Here is a 12500-nt window from a genome sequence, read left to right as displayed (position 1 = left end):
AGGATCAGAAACTTCTCCCAGAAGACACGGAGCGGGAACTATAAGGGTTTATACCCGCTGGGGGCGTAAGGTGCAACACTGATCCTGGGAATAGAAGAAAGATTCAACATTGATCTCACAGGATGATCTAGGGAAGGGTGGATTGTGGTTTGAACACATCCCTCTGTTTTGCTTCAAATTCGTACCTTCTTGAGGTTATCTTGAGATGATTTCGGGGCTTTAGTGTCCCCGCGGCCCGGTCCTCGACCAGGCTTCCACTCCCAGGAAGCAGCCCGTGACAGCTGACTAACACCCAGGTACCTATTTTACTGCTACGTAACAGGGGGCATAGGGTGAAAGAAACTATGCCCTATTGTTTCTCGCCGGCGCCTGGGATCGAACCCAGGACCACAGGATCACAAGTCCAGTGTGCTGTCCGCTCGATATATCGTTATATAGTTATATCACCCAGATATTGTTCATATTATTATTATTATTATTTGGTAATTATTTTTAGTTACTGCAAGAAAGAACAGTGTTTTTGGACATAGGAATGTCGCCCCTTGACTTAGCCTGTATATCCTGTATTTAAATTTAATGAAAAATATTTTTTTATGTGGGCAAAAATTTTCAGATGAGATGTCAGTAATCCAAGATTAATTTAATTCTTGAGTTGTTAAAAAAAAGGAATTTTAGGCCTCTATAGCACACGAGTATTGGACGTCTCTTGCTCGGGTTAACCTACCTTGCAGGTAGTGTAATTATCTGTGTATATCTACTTCCTCATCTACCTGCTCATCTACTTGCTCATCTACATGCACCATCTTTCACATATCTGGTAAGAGGACCGAATTAAAGACTCGTTCTACTTTCTTGGGTGCAATCTTATTCCTGCCCATTAGCAACTCTTTTTTCCACTGGAGGAGACGTTGTTGACCTGGAGACGCTTGTAGTGAAGATCTATACTGCCCAAATCCATCCAATACAACTCCTAATTTATTGGGAACGATTAAAAATTGCTCCAACTGGTGTTGTCTAGAGCGCTGGCAAGAGGTACATAATAATTTACACGGAAAATATTGGATTTGAAAATATATTTTCAATATTGAAAATATTGGAACCAAATACTTTTAATATTTGGAAATAACATGGAATTAACTCCACGGGAAAGCAGGAGGCATGGCAGGAAGTGCAAAATAATCCCGTTCCAAAAATAGAGGCACAATAGTTACGTTGAGAGGCAATCCAATAAATATAAACTTGACGACCTCTAATGGTGTTCAACAGAGCATCCCGTTCTCGCACTTTCTTACAGTCAATATTGACTTATTTAATACGTGCATATGTGACATACTAAAGATACTAGTTTACCTTGAAAAGCTTCATAGAAAACACCGACCTTACCTAACCTTCTTAGTATGTTAAGATAAGCATCTTATTGCTTCGTAATTACAATTATTACTTAACCTATACCTATAATAGGTTAAGTAATAATTGTAATTACGAAGCAATAAAATGCGTACCTTAACATACTATAAAGGTTAGGTAAGGTCGGTGTTTTCTATGAAGCTTTTCAAGGTAAATTAGTATGTTTAGTATGTCACATATGCACGTATTTAATAAGTCAATACTGACTATACGAAAGTGCGAGAACGGGTTGATGAGAGAACTTGATAAACACCAAATAAACGAAGGAACGTCAAAAGGCACAACCAGTCCCGTCAGCATCCAGAGAGAGACTGGAATGACGTCTCTGTCTCAGACGGAATGAGCTCTGCATGATATACCATATAAGGACTGGTGTTAGGTATACTATATAAGGACTGGTGTAAGGTATACTATATAAGGACTGGTGTTAGGTATACTATATAAGGACTGGTGTAGGACATACTATATAAGGACTGGTGTAGGACATACTATATAAGGACTGGTGTAGGACATACTATATAAGGACTGGTGTTAGGTATACTATATAAGGACTGGTGTAAGGTATACTATATAAGGACTGGTGTAGGACATACTATATAAGGACTGGTGTTAGGTATACTATATAAGGACTGGTGTAAGGTATACTATATAAGGACTGGTGTAGGACATACTATATAAGGACTGGTGTAAGGTATACTATATAAGGACTGGTGTTAGGTATACTATATAAGGACTGGTGTAAGGTATACTATATAAGGACTGGTGTTAGGTATACTATATAAGGACTGGTGTAGGACATACTATATAAGGACTGGTGTAAGGTATACTATATAAGGACTGGTGTTAGGTATACTATATAAGGACTGGTGTAGGACATACTATATAAGGACTGGTGTAGGACATACTATATAAGGACTGGTGTAGGACATACTATATAAGGACTGGTGTTAGGTATACTATATAAGGACTGGTGTAGGACATACTATATAAGGACTGGTGTTAGGTATATTATATAAGGACTGGTGTTAGGTATACTATATAAGGACTGGTGTAGGACATACTATATAAGGACTGGTGTAAGGTATACTATATAAGGACTGGTCTAGAGTATACCTTATAAGAACTGGTTCAGGGTATACTATATTATTATCTCTTTCTCACCTATATTTTCTCTTAATTTTAAATATTCTGTTATTGTTGTGTGTTAGAGGAAGCCATTTAAAGTTGGACAAGTCCGGGTACATTGTACCAGCAGACAAGGTGGAGAGCAAGCAGGAGACGCAGAGAGTCAGCAGACAAGGTGGAGAGCAAGCAAGAGACGCAGAGAGTCAGCAGACAAGGTGGAGAGCAAGCAGAAGACGCAGAGAGTCAGCAGACAAGGTGGAGAGCAAGCAGAAGACGCAGGGACTCAGCAGACAAGACAGAGAGCAAGCAGAAGACGCAGGGACTCAGCAGACAAGGTGGAGAGCAAGCAGAAGACGCAGAGAGTCAGCAGACACGGTGGAGAGCAAGCAGAAGACGCAGGGACTCAGCAGACAAGACAGAGAGCAAGCAGGAGACGCAGAGAGACAGCAGACAAGACAGAGAGCAAGCAGGAGACGCAGAGAGTCAGCAGACAAGGTGGAGAGCAAGCAAGAGACGCAGAGAGTCAGCAGACAAGGTGGAGAGCAAGCAGAAGACGCAGGGACTCAGCAGACAAGACAGAGAGCAAGCAGAAGACGCAGGGACTCAGCAGACAAGACAGAGAGCAAGGAGAAGACGCAGGGACTCAGCAGACAAGACAGAGAGCAAGCAGGAGACGTAGAGACTCAGCAGACAAGGCAGAGAGCAAGCAGGAGACGCAGGGACTCAGCAGACAAGACGGAGACCAAGCAGGAGACGCAGACACTCAGCAAACAAGACAGAGAGCAAGCAGGAGCCACAGACACTCAGCAGACAAGACAGAGAGCAAGCAGGAAACACAAACACTCAGCAGACAAGACAGAGAGCAAGCAGGAGACGCAGACACTCAGCAGACAAGACAGAGACCAAGCAGGAGCCACAGACACTCAGCAGACAAGACAGAGACCAAGCAGGAGCCACAGACACTCAGCAGACAAGACAGAGAGCAAGCAGGAGCCACAGACACTCAGCAGACAAGACAGAGATCAAGCAGGAGACACAGACACTCAGCAAACAAGACAGAGAGCAAGGAGGAGACACAGACACTCAGCAGACAAGACAGAGAGCAAGCAGGAGACACAGACACTCAGCAAACAAGACAGAGAGCAAGGAGGAGACACAGACACTCAGCAGACAAGACAGAGACCAAGCAGGAGCCACAGACACTCAGCAGACAAGACAGAGATCAAGCAGGAGCCACAGACACTCAGCAAACAAGACAGAGAGCAAGGAGGAGACACAGACACTCAGCAGACAAGACAGAGAGCAAGCAGGAGCCACAGACACTCAGCAAACAAGACAGAGAGCAAGGAGGAGACACAGACACTCAGCAGACAAGACAGAGACCAAGCAGGAGCCACAGACACTCAGCAGACAAGACAGAGATCAAGCAGGAGCCACAGACACTCAGCAAACAAGACAGAGAGCAAGGAGGAGACACAGACACTCAGCAGACAAGACAGAGAGCAAGCAGGAGACACAGACACTCAGCAAACAAGACAGAGAGCAAGGAGGAGACACAGACACTCAGCAGACAAGACAGAGACCAAGCAGGAGACACAGACACTCAGCAGACAAGACAGAGACCAAGCAGGAGCCACTGACACTCAGCAGACAAGACAGAGACCAAGCAGGAGACACAGACACTCAGCAGACAAGACAGAGATCAAGCAGGAGCCACAGACACTCAGCAGACAAGACAGAGACCAAGCAGGAGCCACTGACACTCAGCAGACAAGACAGAGAGCAAGGAGGAGACACAGACACTCAGCAGACAAGACAGAGAGCAAGCAGGAGCCACAGCCACTCAGCAAACAAGACAGAGAGCAAGGAGGAGACACAGACACTCAGCAGACAAGACAGAGAGCAAGCAGGAAACACAAGGAGTCAGCAGACACCCGCAAACGAACACTCTGATCAATGGAGACGAAGTGGTCACCCTGGGTCAATACTGGTAACAGCTTAACTACCCAAAGCAAATACGAACTTGTGATGACCTCTGATGGGAGGAAGAGGAGGAGGAGGAAGAGGAGAATAAGGAGGAGAAGAAGGAGGAGGAGTAAGAGGAGGAGATTGCTGAAATATTTACTCATCTTTTCTAATAAGCAATTTGATGGTTGGAGACGGAAGTAGTTGGGTGTGGATCATATGGGTGGATGGGTTAGAGTGGATTGATGGAGAGTGGATGTTAATGTGGATGATGGTGTGGGAGGAGGTGGTGAGGGTGTTTATGTGGTGGTGATTGTGGTGGTGGTGATTGTGGTGGTGATTGTGGTGGTGATTGTGGTGGATGTTGGTGGTGGTGGTGGTGATGGAGTGTGGTGGTGGAGTGTGGTGGTGGTGGTGGTGGTGAAGTGTGGTGGTGGAGTGTGGTGGTGGAGTGTGGTGGTGGAGTGTGGTGGATGTTGGTGGTGGTGGTGGTGATGGAGTGTGGTGGTGGTGGTGGTGGTGGTGGTGGTGGTGAAGTGTGGTGGTGGAGTGTGGTGGTGGAGTGTGGTGGTGGAGTGTGGTGGTGGAGTGTGGTGGTGGAGTGTGGTGGTGGAGTGTGGTGGTGGAGTGTGGTGGTGGAGTGTGGTGGTGGATGTTGGTGGTGGAGTGTGGTGGTGGAGTGTGGTGGTGGAGTGTGGTGGTGGTGGTGGTATAACACCATCATATATAACACGAGGGTGATATAATGAATGGGTGATATAGTGTATATTTATTGTTTATATATATATCAGTGACCTTGTTTTGCTATTAATTCTTATCTCTGGGCTCATATCTCTCAACCCCCATGATTGTATGTGTGTGTGTGTGTGTGTGTGTGTGTGTGTGTGTGTGTGTGTGTGTGTGTGTGTGTGTGTGTGTGTGTGTGTGTGTGTGTTTACTAGTTGTGTTTTTGCGGGGGTTGAGCTTTGCTCTTTCGGCCCGCCTCTCAACTGTCAATCAACTGTTTACTAACTACTTTTTTTTTTTTTTTTTTTTCCCCACACCACACACACACACCCCAGGAAGCAGCCCGTGACAGCTGACTAACTCCCAGGTACCTATTTACTGCTAGGTAACAGGGGCACTTAGGGTGAAAGAAACTTTGCCCATTTTGTTTCTGCCTCGTGCGGGAATCGAACCCGCGCCACAGAATTACGAGTCCTGCGCGCTATCCACCAGGCTACGAGGCCCCCATTCGTGTGTGTGTGTGTGTGTGTGTGTGTGTGTGTGTGTGTGTGTGTGTGTGTGTGTGTGTGTGTGTGTGTGTGTGTGTGTGTGTTTGTGTGTGCGTGCGTGTGTGGGCGTGCGCAGGCAGCAGAATAGATACATGTCGAATTATACCCTCCAGTCCCTATCCTGCCTGACTAACCCTCTCCGTGCCCAAATGCTTTGGCTATTACACCGTGAAACCGCGGTGGCTGAGCCCTGGCGACAATGGTCAGGAAAGCAATTATGGGGAAGATGAACTTACCTAGTTGTGCTTGCGGGAACAAAGCTCCAGCTCTAGGGTAACGCCTGTCAAGCTGTCATTAACTGGAGAAAGGGCTGTCTGGTATAGGTGACGGAACTCTCCCTCCAAACACTTCAAAATTGATTTTGAAGGGACTTTAAGACACTTTAAAACGTCACATGTTGCTCCTTGTTTGTGTCCCATCACATCAACAAAATTTCATTTCTCTGTCATGCTTATCCATCTGAGTATTTTCAATATCGTGATCATATCTTCCTCATCTAGCGATGTGAGGTTAAGTTACTTTAGGCTTTCCTCATAATTCATGACTCTCAGCTCCTAAATGGGTCTAGTGAGATATCAATGGGTTTTCTCCAGCTTATCCTTACCCTTGAGACGGTAACGACTCTAAATATAGTGACTCATTTCCTAGCATTAGTGTACGTATGTGGAATGCAGAACGGCCCTTAGCTACACTCTCTCTTTTCACATTTCTTATGGCAGTTCTTATGTTGAACCACCTTGCATAGCGCGGATAGCGCGCAGGACTCGTAATTCTGTGGCGCGGGTTCGATTCCCGCACGAGGCAGAAACAAATGGGCAAAGTTTCTTTCACCCTGAATGCCCCTGTTACCTAGCAGTAAATAGGTACCTGGGAGTCTTCCTGGGGGTGGAGGCCTGGTCGAGGACCGGGCCGCGGGGACACTAAAGCCCCGAAATCATCTCAAGATAACCTCAAGATAACCTCAAGATAACCTGCATATGCTACTGATGATAGCCAGGTAAGATAAGGTTCTTTCTTGAGCGGATACGAAGTAGTTTGGGGTTGGTCCTTAGCTTTAGATGCTATATCATTCTCATACTCTATCTTCGCCTAATGTTAAAGTATTCATGATATATGTATATGTTGTGATTTGTCTCTGTTCAGTGATCTGGGTAATTATATCCTAATATTCTTGCTTCTAAGTACTCACCTAATTGTACTCACCTAATTGTGCTTGCGGGGGTTGAGCTTTGGCTCTTTGGTCCCGCCTCTCAACTGTCAATCAACTGGTGTACAGATTCCTGAGCCTACTGGGCTCTATCATATCTACATTTGAAACTGTGTATGGAGTCAGCCTCCACCACATCACTGCCTAATGCATTCCATTTATTAACTACTCTGACACTGACAAAATTCTTTCTAACGTCTCTGTGGCTCATCTGGGTACTAAGTTTCCACCTATGTCCCCTTGTTCGCGTCCCACCAGTGTTGAATAGTTCATCCTTGTTTATCCGGTCGATTCCCCTGAAGATTTTGTAGGTTGTGATCATGTCCCCCCTTACTCTTCTGTCTTCCAGTGTCGTAAGGTGCATTTCCCGCAGCCTTTCCTCATAACTCATGCCTCTTAGTTCCGGGACTAGTCTAGTAGCATACCTTTGGACTTTTTCCAGCTTCGTCTTGTGCTTGACAAGGTACGGGCTCCATGCTGGGGCCGCATACTCCAGGATTGGTCTTACATATGTGGTGTACAAGATTCTGAATGATTCCTTACACAGGTTCCTGAACGCCGTTCTGATGTTAGCCAGCCTCGCATATGCCGCAGACGTTATTCTCTTTATGTGGGCTTCAGGAGACAGGTTTGGTGTGATATCAACTCCTAGATCTTTCTCTCTGTCTGTTTCATTAAGTACTTCATCTCCTATTCTGTATCCTGTGCCTGGCCTCCTGTTTCCACTGCCTAGTTTCATTACTTTGCATTTACTCGGGTTGAACTTCAACAGCCATTTGTTGGACCATTCACTCAGTCTATCCAGGTCACATTGTATCCTCCTACTATCATCCTCTGTTTCAATCCTCCTCATAATTTTTGCATCGTCGGCAAACATTGAGAGGAACGAATCTATACCCTCTGGGAGATCATTTACATATACCAGAAACAGTATAGGTCCAAGGACTGACCCCTGCGGGACTCCACTTGTGACGTCTCGCCAATCTGAGACCTCACCCCTCACACAGACTCGTTGTCTCCTGTTGCTTAGGTACTCCTTTATCCACCGGAGTACCTTCCCTCTCACTCCAGCCTGCATCTCCAACTTTCGCACTTGCCTCTTGTGTGGCAATGTATCAAAGGCTTTCTGACAATCCAAAAATATGCAGTCTGCCCACCCTTCTCTTTCTTGCCTTATTTTTGTTGCCTGGTCGTAGAATTCAAGTAACCCTGTGAGGCAGGACCTGCCATCCCTGAACCCATGTTGATGCTGTGTTACAAAGTTCCTTCGCTCCAGATGCTCCACTAGTTTTTTTCGCACAATCTTCTCCATCAGCTTGCATGGTATGCAGGTTAGGGACACTGGCCTGTAGTTCAGTGCCTCCTGTCTATCCCCTTTCTTGTATATCAGGACTACGTTAGCTGCTTTCCAAATATCTGGCAGTTCCCCTGTTGCCAGTGATTTGTTATACACTATGGAGAGTGGTAGGCACAGTTCTCTTGCTCCTTCCTTTAGAACCCAAGGGGAGATTCCATCTGGGCCTATAGCCTTCGTCACGTCCAACTTTAGTAAACACTTCCTTACTTCCCCACTGGTAATCTCAAACTCTTCCAGTGGTTCCTGGTTAGCCATTCCCTCACTTACCTCTGGAATTTCTCCTTGCTCTATGGTGAAGACCTCCTGGAATTTCTTATTCAATTCCTCACACACTTCCTTGTCATTTGTAGTGAAGCCTTCCGCCCCGGGCTATCCTTAATCTCATAACCTGTTCCTTTACTGTTGTTTTTCTCCTAATGTGGCTATGCAACAATTTAGGCTGAGTCTTTGCCTTGCTTGCGATGTCATTTTCGTATTGTCTTTCTGCCTCTCTTCTCATCCTGACATATTCATTCCTGGCATGCTGGTATCTTTCTCTGCTCTCCAGTGTCCTGTTATTCCTATAGTTTCTCCATGCCCTTTTACTTTGCTGCTTAGCTAGCCTACATCTCTGATTAAACCATGGGTTTCTCATCTTCATTTCTCTGTTTTCCTTTTGGGCTAGGACAAACTTGTTTGCTGCGTCCTTGCACTTCTGCGTGATGTAATCCATCATATCTTGGGCCGTCTTTCCCCTGAGCTCTGTTTCCCATGCTATATCTGTTAGGAATTTTCTTATCCCCTCATAGTTTCCCTTTCGGTATGCTAACCTTTTGGTTTCGGTATCCCTCCTCGAGTTCAATAACCCTTCTTCAATCAAGTACTCAAACACCAGTACACTGTGGTCGCTCATCCCTACTGGCTCCTCAAAACACATTTGAATTTTATGTGTGTGTGTGTGTGTGTGCGCGCGCGCGTGCTCCTGATAATACTGCCTCTGTACACCTGTGTATGAATTCAAATCTAATTTTCTGCGACACTAAAATCCAATATAATTAAACAAACAAATTTCCATACTAAATTGCACATACCTCACAGGACCACCAACTCTGTATTAATATTTATACCCACCTAATATACACCAACATACACACTATGTACACGGACATACAATATGCAGGAACATATACAACACGTGCACGCATATACACACAATAACTTTATGCAGATTTAATATATATATATATATATGTATATATATATATATATATATATATGTATATATATATATATATATATATATATATATATATATATATATATATATATATATATATATATCTCGCATATGGAACATAAATGGAACATAATCGTAAAATCAAGTCAGCTGAGAGAGAGAGAGAGAGAGAGAGAGAGAGAGAGAGAGAGAGAGAGAGAGAGAGAGAGAGAGAGAGAGAGAGAGAGAGAGAGAGAGAAAGAGAGAGAAAGAGAGAGATAAGAGAGAGAGAGAGAGAGAGAGAGAGAGAGAGAGAGAGAGAGAGAGAGAGAGAGAGAGAGAGAGAGAGAGAGAGAGAGAGAGAGAGAGAGAATGAGAGAGAGAGAGAGGGGGAGGTAGAGAGAGAGGGAGGTAGAGAGAGAGAGAGAGAGAGAGAGAGAGAGAGAGAGAGAGAGAGAGAGAGAGAGAGAGAGAGAGAGAGAGAGAGAGAGAGAGAGAGAGAGAGAGGGAGGTAGAGAGAGAGAGAGGGAGGTAGAGAGAGAGAGAGAGAGAGAGAGAGAGAGAGAGAGAGAGAGAGAGAGAGAGAGAGAGAGAGAGAGAGAGAGAGGGAGGTAGAGAGAGAGAGAGGGAGGTAGAGAGAGAGAGAGAGAGAGAGAGAGAGAGAGAGAGAGAGAGAGAGAGAGAGAGAGAGAGAGAGAGAGAGAGAGAGAGAGAGAGAGAGAGAGAGAGAGAGAGAGGGAGGTAGAGAGAGAGAGAGGGAGGTAGAGAGAGAGAGAGAGAGAGAGAGGGATGTAGAGAGAGAGAGGGAGGTAGAGAGAGAGAGAGAGAGAGAGAGAGAGAGAGAGAGAGAGAGAGAGAGAGAGAGAGAGAGAGAGAGAGAGAGAGAGAGAGAGAGAGAGGTAGAGAGAGAGAGAGAGAGAGAGAGAGAGAGAGAGAGAGAGAGAGAGAGAGAGAGAGAGAGAGAGAGAGAGAGAGAGAGAGAGAGAGAGAGAGAGAGAGAGAGAATATATATAGTCGATGAGTTAAAATTTATTATCCACATATATTAATGTTCTCGATAAAAGTTTGAAATAGTTTCATAAAATTTCGCCACATTTATGGATACATTTGAGAAGGAGGAGGAGGAAGAGGAAGAGAAGGAAGGAAGGAAGAGAGAGGAAGAAGGAGGAGAAGAGAAAGAAGAGGACACAGAGACCGGTGGAAGCGACACTGGCGCCGTAGAGAGGCTATGACGGAGGCCCAGGAAGCTAGGCACTTCCTGGCCTCCTAGCAAGTGCCAGGAACTACTGACCATCCTGGTGTAGGCTGTAGGAGGAGGTGTTGGTCTCCTCCAACACCTGTAGGCGCCGGCACTCAGCTTCCCGCTCCAGAAACATCAACTGAAGCCACTTTCTCTTCTGGTGTTCACTCCAAGAGTCGTTGAACTCTCCGCTACTTCCTGGAACAAAAATAAGAACAGTACCTTGAGTTGTGGTAACACTACCACCACTACCACCACCAGTAATAGTGCTATGAATCACAAAAACCATCTTCCAGCCCAAACAATAAGTCAAATACTGACTTTGTACTAAGTACAGTTTTGACACATTCAGCAGATACAAACAACTGTTAGGATGAGTCCATCATGCAGTATAATACATATTTCTGCCTGAAATGTCAATTAATACTAATGTATATTGTGGGGTTTATGTTTGGTTAGATCTAGGGTAGGTTAGATGAGCTGTCTTGGCTTCGTTCGCTTAGGGAGTGTCCACACTACAAGGTGAACGTGGACGAAGCCCGGATCAAGTCGCACTCTCGAACACGGCCAATAATTCAAAATTTTGAATTATATAATTTTTGTAGTCAGTATTTGACTTCAAATTCAATATATATATATACCTCACAAGAAGTATATCTACTTACCTCGTGTGAATATATCTCACGAGAGGTACATATTCCAGCCAGGGCAGGATAACTGGCTCACCAGACCAGTTATCTTGCCCAAGTTATCATGGTAACTAACCCACCGGCCAAAACGGTTAAACAACATTTTGAACTCTCTTTTTCGCTGTTAATCCCGTTTACACATCAACATCATTAGCCAATATTTGCCTGAGGGAAAGGTAGCCAGTCTGGGACAGTTTCCCCCATTCTCAAATTCGAGATGGAAGAGGAGGAGGAGGCCGGGTGTTGCTCCATTTTAAATTCCCATTTTTGAATTTAACGGTCTAAACGAATTCTTGAATTTCCACCAACCACGAAACCATCGAATATATTTTCTAAACATTCACTCGTATGGCGATGGAACTGGCATTTTTTGCCGGTAATTTTTTCACCATAGAATAAACTAATTCATTCTGAACTACAAACGCTCTTGGCGGTTTTTTTTTTTATATCCCCTTTCAAACGGTCGAGATTTTTAACGGTCGCTAACGGATCTCCCTTTCAAAACTCCCGCCACAAAATACCTTCATTAAACGCGGGATTTTTATTTTTTGTGTTTTATTGCGTGAGAAAGGTAGTAGTTAAAAGTTAATACGTCGCTTTATGTCAATGAGACTATGTTTTGTTCTGTTTTTCTGTCCCAAAAATTTCAATTTGATGGGTTGTTGAGATCAGCCAAGCGGAGGGTTGTTTGTTATAGAGAGTTAATGACTAGGCTTCAGCGAACGACTCTTCTCTTGTAACAAAATATACTTTGTTATACCAATTATTATTTTATTGATTGTAGTATTTATAGTTTTATTAATTGTAATAATTATCATTTTATTTGTTATAATTTATCATATTATTGGTAATTATAATTGTATTATTATTATATTTGGACAAAGAATAATAATTTTAATTATTTTTTTTTATTTTTAAATTTTAATAGTAGGTAATATTTTACTTGTTTTAAGAATAATTGTAATTGTTCTAGAAATTATTATTTTATTTGTTGAAGCAATTGCTATTATTTTTTAATATATATATTCTCGTTATAGAATA

At 44.0% G+C, this 12500-nt stretch overlaps 1 protein-coding gene across 1 annotated transcript in view; it reads right to left on the bottom strand.

Annotated features, from left to right (window-relative positions):
• The window catches only part of LOC123760375 (parathyroid hormone/parathyroid hormone-related peptide receptor), a 177133-nt gene that overhangs the window by 85134 nt on the left and 79499 nt on the right, over nt 1–12500 (bottom strand). Inside the window, exon 3 of the mRNA XM_069328866.1 lies at nt 10822–10968. Coding sequence (XP_069184967.1) covers nt 10822–10968 — 147 coding nt within the window. The remainder of the gene's footprint in view (nt 1–10821; nt 10969–12500) is intronic.

Source organism: Procambarus clarkii, chromosome 22 (assembly GCF_040958095.1).
Source record: "Procambarus clarkii isolate CNS0578487 chromosome 22, FALCON_Pclarkii_2.0, whole genome shotgun sequence".
NCBI classification, from domain to species: domain Eukaryota; kingdom Metazoa; phylum Arthropoda; class Malacostraca; order Decapoda; family Cambaridae; genus Procambarus; species Procambarus clarkii.
Note: the sequence above shows the minus strand (reverse complement) of the source record. Positions and strands in the feature narration are given on the sequence as shown.